Source organism: Ailuropoda melanoleuca, chromosome 2 (genome assembly GCF_002007445.2).
Source record: "Ailuropoda melanoleuca isolate Jingjing chromosome 2, ASM200744v2, whole genome shotgun sequence".
Lineage (NCBI taxonomy): Eukaryota > Metazoa > Chordata > Mammalia > Carnivora > Ursidae > Ailuropoda > Ailuropoda melanoleuca.
The window spans coordinates 68,536,395-68,555,159 of NC_048219.1; the positions used below are offsets into that span (position 1 = coordinate 68,536,395).

Below are 18,765 nucleotides of genomic sequence, written 5' to 3' on the forward strand. Positions count from 1 at the left end.
CTTTTTATCTATATGGTAGCATAAACCTGTTACAAAATGATGTGGTGAGGGAGGAGGGGAAGCAAGAGGAATCCTTCATTTGGAAATGGTTTTGAAAGCCCAGTTCTGATGGGCCTTAAGGAGGGCACTTGATGGAATGAGCACTGGGTGTTATATGCACCTGATGAGTCACTAAATTCTACCCCTGAAACTAATGATACACTGTATGTTAACTAAATTATATTTAAATAAAAAAATTAAAAAAAAATAAAGACCACTTCTGTGAGGAGAGGCATTTCCTTGTTTTCACCCATTCATCTGGAGAGCAGACCAAGTATAACAAAAGACCTCATGTCAGCAATATTCTTTAAGAGAATCTTTGCATTGTTCATGCAAAGAAGATCAACTGATTTTTGATACAGGCATTTAAATATAAATCACTTAGTGTTTGCTTTTCAGATTTTTAAAAATGCTTTGAGAGACGTTTTAAAAATAACCTGTCTTTGTGATCTTATACCAGAAACTGTAAAAATTCCTTTCATGTCTGTGAAATACATTTTCTTATGTCTCTGAAATTGCCCTTAAATTGGAAAATTTCATCCTTAATATTCACTTTTCATTTACTTTAGAGTGATAATGAAACAAGCATTTTGTTCAGTCCTTTGGAGATTGTGTCTCAGGGAAAACAACACAGGATATCATAAGTCTTCATGAAATCTCTATGAATAGAACAAATGTATACTTTCTCTTTGCTAGAAGTAAACTTTTATTACATACTATTAAAGGATACGTATATCTAACTTTATAGGAGAATTCTATTGGAATGTGATTATAGTTCCTAGATAATAACCTTAGCTTTAGGACAATCAATATGTACAATATTAGATGTATTAGGGTTTCCAAAAGACATTCACTGCAGATTTAAACCCTGAAGATCCTATGAAAAATATTATACTTTTTGTCATTCTCTTTTGTTGTTTTTACAACACAGACTTTTTTTTTTTTAAGATTTTACTTATTTATTTGAAAGAAAGAGTGAGAGAGCAAGCGAGAGAGAGCATGAGCGGAGGGGAGGGGCAGAGGGAGAGGCAGACTCCCGCTGAGGAGGGAGCCAGATGTGGGGCTCCATTCTGGGACTTCCGGATCATGACCTGAGCCAAAGGCAGGTGTTTAATGGACTGAGCCATCCAGGTGCCCCAACAAAGACTTTTTGATTGTGAGTTCTCCCTGTCATGGCTATTCCTAGGGCAGTACCCATATGATTAATAAAAAGAAATATACTTCTCATTGTGTCTCCCCCAAAGCAGAGCCACTTCAGAATTTTCCAAAAACCTGCCCATGATGTTAAACAAGAAAAAAAAAATTCTTTTTTGGTCTGTGTACAGATTAAACAGAATACTGTGAAAAGATACTTGTCAGAAACTGTTTTCTGTTTACAAATGACATAGGAACAAATAATTTTATTGTCAAAGCCTACACTCTGAAACCATATTTTAACACAACAGCATGCCATTCAGAATGAGGAAAAGAGCAGGCGCATTTAGAAATACATCAGGAAGCATCTCCCCTCCCCCTGAGGAGACCTCCATCTTTAGACAAAATTGAACCACTTTTGAAAATTCATGCAATGACATACAGATCAAGGTTAAATGAATAGAAGTGTGAGGAGAAAATTGATGTGTTTCTTAGAGAGGACAGTTGGGTGATGTCAAAATAATGACAAGAAAACTCTATCCATAATCAAGCCAAATAGTATTAAAGCACTCTCTTGACATATGAATTTTGAGCATATTAAACAACTAAAATAAAACTCCTGAAATCTCAGGTCATTTGAGATAATGACGATTGTGTTGTATGATAAGACACTTTTCCCTAAAGGCATTACACAAATAAATTCTTATATAATTTAGCATTCATGGACAAAATGTGAATCATTACATATATAATTGAAAACAGGAGAAAAAATTATTCACAAGAACTATTTTTGAGGAAGTGAAGATGAAATCAATATCTTTTAACCATAAAAGAGTGCATTTCATGGATGAGTGGTTAATTTTCTTGAAATGATGAATTTGAGATAACCATTATCTTATTCTATGTGTGTGTTATATCATGTCACATCTATCTATGCAGAATATAGGACCTATTGTGTTTCTGTGTCTAACTTAAAGTGATAATGAAGGATGCTATTTTTTAAGAAGTATAAATAATTAACTCACTGTTCAATGATTTGGAAAAAAAACTGCTTTTTGATGATTTCTATGCAATTGATCTTCAGGATGTTTATTATATATGCCACATGATTTTCACACGTGTGTGGTTATTGGTAGAGTTCCATTATGAAAATTAATTTTTTATACAAATTAAGATTCCTTATAATTGTACACGTACCATAATACCTACAGAATTACATATAGCAGATCGAACACTCAAAGCAGAAGGTCGTGGGCTTAAGGTCATTAGTTTAAAAAACTGCAATTTTAAATACTTCATGAAACAAATGTTAAGCTAGTAATGAGTACTGGGAAGTTTCCCTTGGGAAATCTGTTTGAGCCCTTTATCATGTTTATGACCTTTAAAGTGACATCATCACTTGTATCTAAGAGACTGCCAGTATCTCCTTAATTGAACTTTTCTCAGCTCCACACTTTTCTACAAATCAATGTCGCATTCTATAATAATCTCTTCAGTATGCTAATCTTAAATATTTGAAATTTTTTACTTAAGTAAAACCCATAATTTCAAATCTTGCTTTTCTTGTATAGCGTAACTAACGACCTGAGTGCCCAGGGTAATTAGCCAACAAGAATCCCACAGTGAAGGGAACAAATGCAAATCCCACCTGCCAGCCATTGTGCTAGACAGTGAAAATAAAAGGTAAATAAGAAATGGCCCTTCCCTTAGGGGGTTATAGTCTAGTGAGAGACAAACAAATGAACAATTGAAATGCCCTTTAACCAAGCTATGCCGAAAAAAGAAGGCTGAGGTGCTAAGACACAAAGAAGGAGACATAATTCAATTTAGGGTGCTGTAGGGTGTTTCAAGGATAACTTCTTGAAGAAATGATGCCTAAATGTATTGGCTCCCTTCCGTGATGTCCTAGGTCCTAGAATCCTACAGCAAATACACTTTTCTTTATCTTAACATCTCTAACATGTTAATCCTTCTGATATTACAGTATGGCTCTCTGTCCATTGTAAACACATTGTTTCTTTTTTCTTTTCTTTTCTTTCTTTTCTTTTCTTTTCTTTTCTTTTCTTTTCTTTCTTTCCTTTTCTTTTCCTTTTCTTTCTTTCTTTCTTTCTTTCTTTCTTTCTTTCTTTCTTTCTTTCTTTCTCTCTCTCTTTCTTTCTTTCTTTCTTTCTTTCATTTTTGAGAGGGGTGGGGCAGAGGAAGAGGGAGAGAGAGAATCTTAAGAGAGAATCTCCATGCCTAGTGCAGAGCACCACGCGGAGTGCAGTCTCAGGATCCTGAAATCATGACTTGAGCCAAAATCAAGAGTCAGATGCTCAACCAACTGAGCCACCCAGGCGCCCCTGTAAACGCATTTTCTAATCTGACACCTATGAAATAGCACCCTGCTTACCTAAATTCTCTTGTAGTCTGCATTCTCCAACAAAATAGGTACCAGCCACATGTGGCTATTTCCGTGTTAAGTCTAAATTGATTTAAAGTTTAAACACTGAATTAAATGCAGTGAGATGAAATAAATTCAGCTCCTCAGTTGTAATAGCTACACTTCAAGGCTCAATAGCCACATGTGGGTAGTGGGGACCCTATTGGACAGGATGGAAAATATTTTCATCATCACAGAAATTTTTGTTGGACACCTTGGCTTTAGATTGCACCTTTCTAACTTCATGCATGCTTTCCATGGATTGAACCTTCTGCTCAATTCCGAATCAGTTTATTGAAATAATATGCTAGTAAAATTTTCTAATCCTAGCTCTGGTGCTTTCTTTATTCCTCCCCAACCCCCCAGCCATCTTGTTTTTGTGTTTTAAGAGATGAAATGCCAAGACTCTAAGAGTTAGGGCAGAATAAGTCACCGTGCAATTAATCAATAATTAATCAATTAATCATCCCTGGAATGTTGTTGAGCAAAGGGCCAAAGACTGAGTGTTACAACCGCAAGAAAATGGCAGGACAATATCACACCCTTGACCAGTACATAGGCACACAGAAGATCCAGCTAGTGCTCCCCACAGTGCCCTGATTGCTTCTTCTCACTGCTCACTCAACTAATCAAGAGAAATTGCTCACATCTCTAATGCTTTGAAGAAAAATACATCTTTACCTTGTTGAACTGATGATGTGTTAAGAGATAACGTAGAACTCATTTGTAGCCATCGAGTCCATTCTGAACACCATCCTGTCTTTGCAGATTATGGTAGGGGAAGGAATTCTCTACTGTTGCCTGTCCAAAAGAAGAAATGGGGTTGGACTGGAGCCCAACATTAATGCCGGAGGCTGCAATTTCAACTCCTTCCTTAGAAGAGCCGTCAGATTTGTTGGTGGGTGTGGGGAACCACAAAGAAAGGATTTTTTTTTCAAATAGAAATGTTATATTTAATTACAGATATTAAGTCTTTAAAGCTATAATTTAGATGTATAATTTCGGGTACATGATGAGTTTTACATTATACAAAAAAACTGTTAAAACACTAAGATTGGGGCTTTGTATCTGTAATGTGTTATTTACAGTTATAGTCCTTGTTTTGAGAGCTAACATGCCATGCATTTCAGTATATTTTTGTCTTAGCTGTGGTGGAAGCATAAATTTACCTTAAAATGGTTTCTCCGGAAGTGTGTTCATTTTTTAAAATGGAGAATAAATGTCAGCAGGCCATTATGAATGGATAACTCTTCAGAAATTAGTTTAGCCACATCAGTGATTCCATTTGAATTCTCCTGGAGTGTTTTCATCCAGAAGTTACTGCACATGGAAATGTCACCATAGAGAACTAAATCGTGGCTATTTTTCCTTGGTTATATCTTCTAACTGTACCTCCTATTTTTTTATCTAAACCTTCATCTCTTCTGATTAGCCTGGGACCACCTTAATGTTTGAGTCACAGACCTTTTTTTTTTTTTTTAAAGATTTTATTTATTTATTTGACAGAGAAAGAGACAGCCAGTGAGAGAGGGAACACAAGCAGGGGGAGTGGGAGAGGAAGAAGCAGGCTCATAGTGGAGGAGCCTGATGTGGGGCTCGATCCCATAACTCTGGGATCACGCCCTGAGCCAAAGGCAGACGCTTAACCGCTGTGCCACCCAGGCGCCCCAGACCTTTTTGGTTTTTTAACCAACTTCAGAAATCAGAACACAGTACACCACACAAATATGAATGTTTTACATTCATTCCGAGTTAAGTCAGTAAAACTTCACCTGTAATCTTTCAGCTCAAAAGAATGGGTAATTTTATCTAATATCTAGATGATAATTAAATACACCTTCTCTCCCACCAGAGGAAAAATCTAGTCTAAATCATGCCCTAGACTACGCTCCACTAATCAAGGTACTTGCAAGTGGTAAGCCAAGAATAGGCCCCTTAGCAGGGTCACAAGTTGAGGCAAGAAAAGAAATCTTCAGGACATATAGCAGATCTCAGATAAAAAATTTTTGCTAATGTAACAAATGCTTTGGACAAAGGGGCATATAACCTCTGTGAAAAGCCTCGTGCCTGTGAAGATGGTCCATTCCACCCTAGAGAACAGTGTGGCAGAGTTAGCAACCCCATCCTCTGAGGGTCTGGAGATTCTCATTCTCCAAAGGTAAAAATGGACGGGCTTCCCTACTGAAGCGTACTCCTCTCCAGGACCCACACTCCACTAGGAATTAGAATGTAGAAATAAAGGTCCTATGTCTTGAATCCCAGGCAATCAGGTGGCGAAGGAATTGGGAGAATCATTGCTAGGTGGGGATAAACTGAAAAGGAAAGTGGAAAACAGGGTAACCGGCAGGCCGGCGATCACGGTCTGGAGGAGTTTATTGATGAATTACCCAGCTGCCTCTTGTATTGATTTGTATGAGCACATCATGAATCAGAATCCAGACTGTCAAGTCTGAGTGGATCCAGGGTGTCAAGACAATGGAGAAGAAGCTGGCGAGTTCAGATCATGTGTATGTGAGCAGAGCTAGGTTCCCACGCAAGGGACTTGGAGCAAGAATGGAGGTAGAGTGAACAAGGCTGAATCAGAGTTTGTGAGTTTATGATTTGAGAATGGCTCCAGGAGACAAAAGAAAGAATCTGGATGGGGAGATACAGGGATATCATCTCTGAATTGCAAATATGCAGGAAGTCTCCCACAGCCCTGGACCCAAGCTATGATTATTATTTCCGTGACAGGGACCGCCTGCCCTCTTCTCTGTTTTAATTAGCATTCCTGGTATGTCTACAGCTTGTAGGGAGTTGGAACCAGTTCTGTAGGGCTTGGCCACTGTGGCTGGAGGTAGGGAGTACTGGGGAGAGAGAGTCCCGGAAGTTCAAACATGCTCAGCAATTTTCAATTATTTTGAATTTTGCTTCATTCCACATATTTAATCCTCCTCAGATCACACAGTTGGTCACCCCCACATGTCCCAAGTGTCTGTCAAGTGACCTGTGGTAATAATATTAAGAATAGGTCCTATTTAACCAAACTGACAAAAAAAATACCCCAAATGACTACCTTGGAGATACTGATTGCCCTTTTTTTGGCATTAAGTACCTGGTTTAAGGGTTTAGGAATTTCCTATCCTTATTTTTCTAAATAAACTCAGAGAAAATGATCATGACAGATTTGCAGGTCATCACATTAACATGTAATAAACATGGTTGATGATGGCACAATGCGGCGTTAAGCACTAACCTGATAACAATTTCTTTCCCTGTGTGTATAGGTGTTCATGTGTTTGGACTGTGCTCTACAGCTCTCATTACAGATATCATACAGCTCTCCACAGGGTATCAGGCACCATACTTTCTGACTGTGTGCAAGCCAAACTACACTTCTCTGAATGTGTCTTGCAAAGAAAATTCCTACATTGTAGAAGATATTTGCTCTGGATCTGACCTTACAGTTATCAACAGCGGCAGGTCAGAAATTCAGATTTTAAAACTTCCCATGTCCATATTTTTAATGTTCATGAATAGTGTGGGATATCATTTTAGGCATACATTTTTCAGTCATCATGATTTTGGTTTTATTTTTCTTTTCTTTATTTTCAATCCAGTGATTTCTTTAGCGGTTACACCATAGAAACTCTTTGGTAGCTCATTCCAAATCCTTCTGTCTCACAAGTTTCAGCCTCACATTCTTGACACTGATCTTCATATCACCAAATTCTACTCATGCATTGTGATCTACCCTAGACTCTTTATGGTTTTAGGTTATCACAACTGGTTTACTTTAGGCTGTTTATAGATAATCACGACTTACAGTCAATATATGTCCTGTATTCACTTAAGTGGAAGATTAAATATATATATTTACATCTCCGTTGATTGTTTTATTTTTAAAAAATTATGTGAATTTTCCTTTTGGTAGAGTTTTATATGGACGTGTTCTTTGCATAAACTCAGAAGATCAGTATAGCTTCTAACCTTGCATTTTAGAAAATAAAAGATAGAGAAACTCAAGAAAATACCAATACATTAAGTTTTTTTCAATCGATAAAGTAAAAATTAAACTTTTTCGGCAAGAGATAATGTTTTGGAAATTCAAAAGAAATAAATTACAGAAGGACGAAGGGCAATAAGCAATTGCTGTAAGAATTGCATTTGTCATTCAGTGAGTTCTCAAAATGAATTTAAGAGTCAAAAATACGTTAATAAGTACCTTGAAGAAGTAGAACCTGATGTTATGTAATTTTACACATTCAAGTTCTCATGGTCCATTCAATAATTTTGAAGCTACCTTTAAGACCTATGTCCTCTCTTCTTTCTCAATCTTTTTACATATCTTGTCTGTGTTAAATGGTGATCCTTTTTACTGGGTACCAAATAATTAAGAGAACATTAATATAACTGAATTTTACCTTTTTAAATGTTTTTATCCCTTAAAAGAAGTCTCTATTTTTCTTGCTTCACCTGTCCGTTTCAGTGTCTCTCCCATATCCTATGTTCCACCTCTCTCCCTGCTTGCTTCTTAAATTACTTAACTAGATAAGATGCTCTGCGATTCTCAAGATAATTATGTTAAAGTGGAATATACAGAGAAACATTTTGTTAAATTGGACTTCTTGTGTTTTCTGGAGTGTAAAAATTACATTTAGACCCATTGCTGTGAGAAAATAATTTTGTCTTTTAAAGTTTTATGTAAATGCAGCCGTCTATTTAGGAGCACAGGAAAAGTTTCAAAGCTTTAAAATCCTAGGTTTTATGGCTTTTCCTTTAAACTGACATAATTTGAATACCAAAGAACAATTATAATGTTTTCCAATCCACTTCTACTTTCAACCATCTTTCCAATGGTGTAACAAAGTGATCCCCTCCAAAGCTGGCACTTTCTACTGGAAAGCGCATTACTACTATTCTTTAATTCTAATAGTGATTAGCAGTGTTGATTTTATCACTCAGATCTTTTTCCAGAAAACTAAGGAGAAATTAAAGTTCTCACTTATTGCCTCGAGGCTTCTAAGTTGAACATTTTAACCACCCAGCGTTCTTGAGATGATTGTTAGCAGTGGATCTGCAATAGAAGGCATAATTTGACTATCTTCCTTTGGCAGAAAATCATTCCCTTCTCAACATGCGACCCTCGCTGCCTTCGCAGCTGTGTACGTTTCGGTAAGTTCCTGGCTCTTTGTCATCAGTCTGTGTCCTAGAGAATATCAGAGAAATGAGTGTTGTCTCCAAGTGACTGATTAGATTATATAGCCATGTGAGAACAGAACAGTAAACTCCAGCACAGCAGTCCGTCAACACAATTGCATCGAAAGCAGAAATTGTATGATACTGTGTACAATATTACAGTGAAAGACATTTTCTATACAGTCATAATATTTATTCAGCCTGGTATCCCTTCGATGTCATATATCTCGTGGCAAGGGATTATGAACTACATGAATGTTATAAATTCTCAAACTGAAAGATCTGTGTGAAGCGCACACATACACACATACGTGCTTTACTTTCAGTATTTACGTAACAGTGAGCTCAAAGTCAGTGTAAACTTGATAAATGATATTCAGTGAATCCTCATCGGATCTGATTAATAGTCCATGAGGTCTTATGTGAGAAAAGTGGGCTGAGATTATGTGACAAGTAACATGGAAACTAAACAGTTATCTGGCTAATTCTTCTTCAATTTATCTTTCCAACTTTCATATAATTAAATGAGATCTGTTTTTTATTTGATGAATTTTGCTATGTATTTCTTCTTTTTCAGGTATAGAACCTAGCCATAGCTGGGGGAATGGAACAGTAAAATTGATGTCAAGTGTACAAGTTAGACTTTGAGTCTAACTTTTTATTTGATTATAATTTAATAGTAAAATGACCTTTCTAGCATACTCACCAGATTGCTTTCCTTTTTCAGATGTACTTTAATTCCACATTAACGGATTCCTCCAAGCTTCTCAAACCACTCTTGGTCTTCACCTTTATCATCTGTGGGATCATCTGTGGGCTCACGCGGATAACCCAGTATAAGAACCACCCCGTTGACGTCTATTGTGGCTTTTTAATAGGAGGAGGAATTGCTCTCTACTTGGTAAGTAATTTACTATCCCAAATTGACAAGCCACAGATCAAATGGAAAACACGCACTGAGCATTTTTGCACTGTGATAATTTACTTGCAATGTAGTTCATATTCATGAGAAAATCTCTGAGTGCATCTCTATCCTAAGCCAAAACACACATCCCACTTTTAGCAAAATATTTTAAACCCTTACCATGGACCAGAAACTGCAACTTGAGGATTATTGCATTTTATCCTCCTATACACACACACCCCAGAAAGGGTCAGGGACTATTTTTGCTAGTATAATTTTACAGATGAGGAAAATGAATATTAGTGAAAGTAAAGGTCATGACAATGAAGGTTTGGTGGAAGATTATAGAATGTGCCCAATAACACAAATGTAGCATCTGGATATATTAGCACCAACTAATACTGAATTCTTGAGCAGTACTCTATTTTCAAGCCCGATCTTCCTTCAGAGGAAATATTCTCAGCAGAAGGAAACTGAGATTTCCTATTTCATGCATTCATTCATGCATTCATTCATTCATTCATTCAATATCTGATCTTTGCCAGGTACTATACTGAGCATCAGAACAGTGAGAAATAGGAGACAGCCTTAAGGAGTTTCAGTATAAAACTAATAAAAATATAGATAGTTGCAGGATGTTAAATGGTATATTAGGGTGTGAACAAAATGCTTTGAGAATAGCACACTAAAGAAGGAAGTTAGTGAAGCTTTCACAGAAGTGATGTGGTTTTTAACAAATAAGAAAATTTTTTTAAAGATTTTATTTATTTGACAGAGAGAGAGACAGTGAGAGAGGGAACACAAGCGGGGGGAGTGGGAGAGGAAGAGTCAGGCTCCCAGAGGAGCAGGGAGCCCAATGCGGGGCTCGATCCCAGGACCCTGGGATCATGACCTGAGCCGAAGGCAGATGCTTAACAACTGAGCCACCTAGGCACCCCAAGAATTTTTTTCTTAGGGTAAGGAAAGGAGGAAGGACATCCAAGCAAGGAAACTGCACATGCACAAAGATGGATGCATTAAAGAGCAAGTGGAAGTGGAAGGTGAGGGAACAGGAGGAATGAGAGATAAAGGCCAGATTTCTAGCTTGGAAGACGAGGCAGATGGTGGCTTCTTTAGCAGACCAGGTACATGATGGAGGAGGCAGACTGGTGGAGGAAAAGGGTTTGATGAGCTCAAATTAAGGATCGATAGGCAGTTGAGGAGTTGCGTCTGGAACTCAGAAGGGCAATAGGTAATGGAGAAATAGATTTGGAAGCCATGGACATTATTGGTGGAAGTACCATTATAGTTACAGAGGTATAGGAAATTGCCAGGTCATAAGAATGAAAGGAAGCCAGGCAACACCCACATGCTGGCAGCATGCAGAGAAACGGGTAGTCGCCAAGGAAACTGAGAGAAACTGACAGAGAAATGAAAATCATCTATCGCAGCAGTTCAATCATGGGATCTTGGTGCCCTTGTGGAAGGTGTTACAAGGCAATGATGACAAAAAGTAGTAAAGCACTGAAGCAAGCGATGATTTATCTTTCCCTTTTATAAACTAGCGTGGTCAGGATTGTCACTTTAAATCTCATGCTTTCTTCAGTGGAGGAGAAAGTGATCAAAGTAAAGTTGGCTTGGGTTTCCCACGGGAGTGTTGATTGGCAATGTGCATTACATAATAAGCAAGGAAGACTGAGAACTGCCTCTCTCAAGTTCTTGCATTGCCTTTGTGTGAGTGTGATTTCACGGTGTCCTGGAATTAGCCTGGGCTCCATAGTCTGAAGGCTTTGGGCTTGAATCTCAAGGATCTTACATTTGGCCAAGTTACATAGTCTCTCAGAAGCCTGTTTCTTCACTTATTAAATGAGAATAATAACTAGATATTTCATATCATAACAAGGATGAAGCAACTATATTTACTGAGCACGGTGCCAGGCACTGCATGTCCAACAATATGGCAGAGGTTACACGGTCTGATGGATGATTTCCCCAAACTTACAACTTTAAATACAATTATTAACAGAGCATTAGGTAGGAACTGCACATCTGAGAACTCTGGCAGTGAGAGCAGAAGAAAATGTGAAGCAAGAATTAAAGTAGTCTGAGAGGCAAAAGCTGGACTTATGTCATTTCTGCTTGCACTCTATGCCCTGAAATTGGAAATTCATCAATTCTAAGCCCATACTTTTGTAAATTGTTAAGCACTCTATAAAATGTTAAATCCATGGGATTCTTTTGGCTTGATATGAAAAGTGGCTACCATCTATGGAAATTAGCTCCCAAATGGGTATCTGCTGCTTGCTCTTATCTCTAAACTAAGCATCTCAAAAACTGAAAATCCAATAGGGATTTAGTCTTTTATGTGTAAAGATTATAAAAATTCTGAATCCAAACTTTGCCTTATCCAAATTTTTATCCCCCAAATCTAAAATAACAAAAAATTGCTAGGTTGAGTATGAAGACAAGATTAAAAAAATTTAGCTCAAATTTAGTGTACTAGCACTGAATTGATCAAATATTACTTCCAAACCTAAGACCAAGTTAGAGGGAAGAACGTGGGTGCTCCAAATTAGTGAGACTACTCTGTACAATGCTGAACACACAGGGCTGGGCTCGATCTGAGTTGTAACAACATTTGTCTCTGACCTCACTGCAAAACCTGATAGCATGTTTTATGAATGATTCGTTGTTTTATATTTTTCACACCTCTCCTGCTTTCCATCAGAAGGTGTGATTGAAAATGGAAGGAAATAAATCAGTTAAGCTATTCAAGGCGTCACTCAACAAGAGGCTCCTAAATCCAGAAAAATGAATTGCTTTGAAAAGCAGAAGAATGTCCTTATTTCTCTCATTGTCTGTCTTTTTTTCTCAAAACATACAAAGGATAAGATTCACGAAAACATCCAGCGGGATGGGGAAAGGAGAGAATATCCAACTGATAAAAAATAATGGGCTCCTTATTTCTGAACAGTTAGTTCAGTGATTTATGATATAACTTTCAAACAATTTCCTGAGTAATTGTAGTTTGGATTTTTTGTTATTTGTATTAGGCAATGGTGTATAGAGAGCACATACCTTATTTATATGCTCAGTGGTCCCTCTACAACAAATTCTTAGTAACCACATCTTCTAGTGCGTGATGTTCATTGTTTCTCTTCAACACTAGGGCCTGTATGCTGTGGGGAATTTTCTTCCTAGTGAAGATAGTATGTTTCAGCACAGAGACGCCCTCAGATCTCTGACAGACCTCAACCAAGACCCCAGCCGAATTTTATCCGCTAAAAATGGTAGCAGCAGCGATGGAATTGCTCACACAGAAGGCATCCTCAACCGAAACCACAGAGATGCTAGCTCATTGACAAACCTCAAGAGGGCAAACGCCGACGTAGAAATCATCACTCCACGGAGCCCCATGGGGAAGGAGAACATGGTTACCTTTAGCAATACCCTGCCTAGAGCCAACACACCATCCGTAGAAGACCCTGTCAGAAGAAATGCCACCATTCATGCCTCTATGGATTCCGCTCGATCAAAGCAGCTTCTCACCCAGTGGAAGAATAAGAATGAAAGTCGGAAGTTGTCCCTGCAAGTTATAGAGACTGAGCCTGGACAGTCACCACCCAGATCCATAGAAATGAGGTCAAGCTCAGAGCCCTCCAGGGTGGGGGTGAATGGAGACCATCATGCTCCTAGCAATCAGTACCTCAAGGTCCAACCAGGCACTGTCCCTGGGTGTAACAATAGCATGCCTGGGGGACCCAGAGTGTCCATTCAGTCCCGCCCCGGGTCCTCACAGTTAGTGCACATCCCAGAGGAGACCCAGGAAAACATAAGCACCTCTCCCAAAAGCAGCTCTGCTCGAGCCAAGTGGTTGAAAGCTGCCGAGAAGACTGTGGCCTGTAATAGAAGCAACAGCCAGCCCCGAATCATGCAAGTAATCGCTATGTCCAAGCAGCAGGGCGTGCTCCAAAGCAGCCCCAAGAACACCGAAGGCAGCACGGTCACCTGCACTGGCTCCATCCGCTACAAAACCTTGACAGACCACGAACCCAGTGGGATCGTAAGGGTTGAGGCTCACCCAGAGAACAACAGGCCCATCATACAGATCCCGTCCACCGAAGGCGAAGGTAGTGGCTCCTGGAAATGGAAAGCCCCTGAAAAGGGCAGCCTTCGCCAAACTTACGAGCTCAACGATCTCAACAGGGACTCAGAAAGCTGTGAATCCCTGAAAGACAGTTTTGGTTCTGGAGACCGCAAGAGAAGCAACATAGATAACAATGAGCATCACCACCACGGAATCACCACCATCCGGGTCACCCCAGTAGAGGGCAGCGAAATTGGTTCAGAGACGCTGTCCATTTCTTCCTCCCGCGACTCTACGCTGCGGAGAAAGGGCAATATCATCTTAATCCCTGAAAGAAGTAACAGCCCTGAAAACACTAGAAATATCTTCTACAAGGGAACCTCCCCCACACGGGCTTACAAAGATTGAGTGATGGCATTCAATCACTTGAGCGACCCCCAAAAGACCACGTGTTGATTCTACCTGTGCTCTGTTCCAGCGGATTGAGAAGCCTTCTCATCAAACTGGGTCATCTACCATCAGCCCGGCACTCAATGACTCTTGAGAACTACTACACTCAAGCTTGTAGATTTCACATCAAGGGGAGGGAAAAGCACAATGCAAGAACCTAATCAATGTGATAATGTGAAGAATCTTAAGACCTATCTTCAAACTCAAAAGGTTTGCAGAAGGCAATACCAGAAGAAAGTGGTTTCCTTCAGTGTGTACTATTTTACTTCCTGAATGTGCCAACTTTAGGGATTTTTCTTTATAATTAGCTGTGGGGATCCAGAACACATGTTTCCCTACGGCAGAGGCCATGCGGTATTATATATTCATTTTGCAGATCTGCACCTACAGCTCAGTAAGGGTGGTGCTGATGATTATAGTACATATACCATGTAAACTCTCAAATTCTATTTAGCTGTGAAATAGTGGTGTGCAATTCCTTGTCAAAGAAATGCTATTGTATTAAGAAGATGCTGGCTGCTTTGTGTTAGAATAGGACACCCCGCAGCTTCTCTGTAGTGGCTCTGTCACAGTCAAAAAAATGAAAAGGTTTTGTGCATTTCTTCAAAATTATGCTTTCTTCAACAACGAAAATTGTGTAGGAATATTTTCAGCGAGAGGGAATAACTAGTACTTTTCTACATAGTTGTTTCTCTTTTTTTTTTTTTGCTGCTTACTTTTTATTTAAGTATAGGTACTACTAATGATTCTGTTTTTTAGTGAGTAAATTTGCATAATTTAAAAAACACATTGTTTTAGAGTCTTTTGAAATAGTTGTGATCATATTTTCCATTCTATGGCTCCTCCTTTATTTATTAATTAAAAATTTTTTTGATGTTATGGATATGTTTCTCTATTTTTAAAGCAAGAAAAACAGTTGACATTCCTTGAGCAAAATATATCGCTGTGAATTTATAAACAAGAAATCTGAACCAACACTTGACATTGTGGGTTACATTGCCAGCACTGTTGGTTGAGTCTACCCTTGGAAGTCTCCAGCCAGCTGGCTTTGGTTGCTATCTTAACAAGTAATCCAAAATCTTCATTTTGTTTCAGGTTATTAGTTTTTGATATCCTAATAATCAGTAAATGAGAGCAACAGTAGTTGGGTTTTACCTTCTTTCCTCAGATATTTCTCTTAATTTTACATCAACAGGAAAAATCTGGGAAAAAAAGCAAATTCATAAGTGAAAATATCTCAGTATAAATTAAGAATGTATTGCTTCAAAATCTCTAAATAGGCACCATTTTAGTGCTTAATATGCAAACAACAGTTTTGCTACCTATCCTGAATAAAGCCTTCAGCCTAAATCAAAGGAAACCAATACTACCAATGAGAAGTTAAAAACCAAAACATTTGGAGGTGTTTTCCAACTTAAAATTTTAAGTATGGAAAAATATGTGGTTCTTGAAATTTAGTATCAAACCTTTTTTACACCATTTCTTAAGAATTCTAATATACACTCCATGATTGCCAAGGGGATAGAAGGTAACAACAAAGCTGGTTGATCTGATCTGTTTCGTTTTCCGTGAGAACAGAAGTTGTTTAGAGATAAAGACTACCACATCTTTATCAGCTTCTACAGGAAAACGGCAGAGCTTTCTCGAGTCACCAACCTCCTAAAAGCATAAAAGCATTAGGGATTTAGCTGAAACCAGCAGAATTGAAAACTCTGGCAATAAAATGTGATTCAACTATATCCCTTCTGGCAATTTCCTTCTCAGAGAGGGGAGTGGGAGTAAAACGCTGCCTTCCCCACTTCTCACCACTACCACCGTCACCACACTCCTACTGGCTTCGGCCATTTCATAGAGAGAAAGGTGGACTGGTTTTAGTACTCTGAAGAAAAAAAAAAAGCTGCAGCATTTCAGGTGCAGTAAGATGTTTCCTAATCTTTCCTATTTCTTAACAAAAGATTTTAAAGTACTTCTCTAGTCATTGAGGGTTTTTTTTTTCTTTACATAAATATTGATATATTCTTTTTCTACTCAAAGTGCCAAAGGCTACAGTTTTTAATGACTGAACCAATTGTACCACATTGTTAAGGAAATATAATGATAGTGGCTAGAACTCAGACCTCTGCATGTATATTTGATAATACATCTTTTGTAAAAAAAAAAATTACAAAAAAATATTTGTTTACATTCCACTGGTACCTTAATTTAAAATAAATGAGACTAACAGGTGGTATCTATTCTTAGTGTTCTATTTATCTGATTTGCTAATGAGAGCACTTCTTCCTTTGTTAGGCTGTGCTTTACTGAGAAAACGAAGTATTGAATAAAGAGAGTAATTATCTTTTTAAAGTAAATAAAATTATGAAAATATATATAATATATATATAAAGTATTGTGTTTAATAAAATGTTATGCAATGTTTTCCAAACTGATAAAGTTTGTAAAGTGCTATAATGTATTTTGTTAAGTACAGATTAAAGCTATTGTGTGAGTATATTGTGCTAACATCATAGAAATAAAGATTAGATTTCTTCATCAAAATTGGAACGTTTTGGCTTTTTACTTCAAACAGAGTATGAATGGATAATAACTTGGCTTTAGGAAAACAGCTGAAGAAACAAGAATGAATCAGAGCTGATTATATTCATAATTGTAGAAGAAAGAGTGTTGCACTCACAAAGAAAAGTTTGTCAAACTATGCCATAATATTCCCACATCATTTAGAATTTGGAGTTAATGTTTATCACAGGAGCTCTTTTAGATTTACTGAGACATAGATTTTTCACATATCAACGTTATAAAGTGTAAAAATGAAAATATGTCAGGGCCAATTGTTCTGAATCAATTTTTGACTAAAAGTAGCTGATGTGCCTCTTTCCCCCGATATTATTGCCCTCTGTGGCAGTTTTTCTTTAAAAGAATGCTTTACTATTAACTCCAGGATTGTTTTCCAAGCCATTAGCATCTGTTATAAGAGTTTTACTGCTGATACTCGACATGTTTCACTAGAAGGTATTAACACAAGTTTTAGACCTCGACCAGGAATTATGCTTTACTCAAATGATCCTGAAGTGGCCCACTTACTGAAACATGAAGTTACAGCTATCCAGTAATGCCATCAAGTTCATGAATACCAGGCAACTACATCATGAGTGCCACCTGGCCAACAATCACAGCACAATGCTATTATTACAGAAAACACGTTGATTTTAGAGATGTTAACATATGAATAATGGTGTGTATCTTATCATGGTTGAAATACAATATTAAGACTCTCTGGGTCTTGATTTTTCATCTCTAAAATGGGGATGTTCAGATCCATTATCATTTCTAAAAGATATCCTTAAGTCTTTTCTAAATTTCTATATATAATTATTAACTATTTTATCCAGAGAGCAAAAACTAATGTCAGGAGAATAGGAAATAACTTGCTCGTCTAACGTGACTAACTAATGAGTATTGTCATCTTTGATCCTACAGCTAACATAAGCAAGACAATAGGGTTGCAAAGACCCTGCATCAACTATTTCATTACATGTGTCAAAATAGGTGGTTGGTATGCAAGTAACCTGATCCCAGTACCTTTCTCATTAGGTATCAGGTGAGTGCATTCTGGATCATATATACAAGAACCTATCATTAGGGGACCATATAATTTCTGTATTTTATAGGTCAAGTCTTTACTTAATATCTGTGGGTCATTTCTACTATAGTTCAAAGGGAATGTGAAAATTTGAGTGTGGTTCAGAGAGTAATTTAATAAAAATAATGTGACTGAAGGAAATCAAGAGGAATTGAAGTGGTTTCATCTAAAAGGAAAATGGATAAAGGTCTGTTTTTGACTGGACATTTCATTTCCTCTGTTTATTGAATGTGTCTCCTACCTTTAATCTGTAGAAAGCTTCTAAAATGCCTTAAGATCAAATGTTCCAGTTTGAAGAAAATATAGATTTCAGTAATAGTATATGATATTACAGGTAAGATCCAATTATGGGAAATCCCCAGTGACCATACTTTCTAATGCAAAAGAAATCTAAATGAGTCTTCTGATACAGAAATGACTTTTATTTCACTGTCCATATCATTGTTAGTCAATGAAAGCTCTTAATTGTTTGTGATTGTGTGCCGTCGTCAATAATAACGAGGGCACACTGAGCACATCTATAGTTCTACCACTAATTCTATTTAACAAATTTGTTGAATGCCCATTTTATCTCCTTTACTCCCCCTACCTTAAGATACTCAGTCATTGCCTTTGAGGAAAATTCACCTAAACTTTAATGTTAGCTTTACAAAACAGTACAACTGACAGTGGGAAATGGGTTTGGAAAAAAGTATGAGAATGGTATTGCCATAAAATCTCTTTTTTTCCATAATCACTTCAGGGCACTTAGTACCCAGGTACCACTTTTTAGAAAGAAAGCTAGATATTCTCTATATATTAGGAACTCTTCCTCCCCCACCCTGCCGCCCATGTTATGGTTTATACCTTCCAGCCTGAGATATCCCTTTGAGAAAAGGCACATCATCTTTAAGTACTAGGAAATCTAATTCACTCCATTCCCACCTCAATCT

The 18,765-nt window shown here is 37.6% G+C and overlaps 1 protein-coding gene across 1 annotated transcript in view; it reads left to right on the top strand.

Annotated features, from left to right (window-relative positions):
- The window catches only part of PLPPR4 (phospholipid phosphatase related 4), a 42,302-nt gene extending 25,592 nt beyond the window's left edge, over positions 1 to 16,710 (top strand). Inside the window, exons 3-7 of the mRNA XM_011226928.3 lie at positions 4,364 to 4,493; positions 6,862 to 7,057; positions 8,692 to 8,749; positions 9,501 to 9,674; positions 12,826 to 16,710. Of these exons, the coding sequence (XP_011225230.1) occupies positions 4,364 to 4,493; positions 6,862 to 7,057; positions 8,692 to 8,749; positions 9,501 to 9,674; positions 12,826 to 14,151 (1,884 nt within the window). The 3' untranslated portion in view covers positions 14,152 to 16,710. The remainder of the gene's footprint in view (positions 1 to 4,363; positions 4,494 to 6,861; positions 7,058 to 8,691; positions 8,750 to 9,500; positions 9,675 to 12,825) is intronic.
- Positions 16,711 to 18,765: the final 2,055 nt, after the last annotated feature.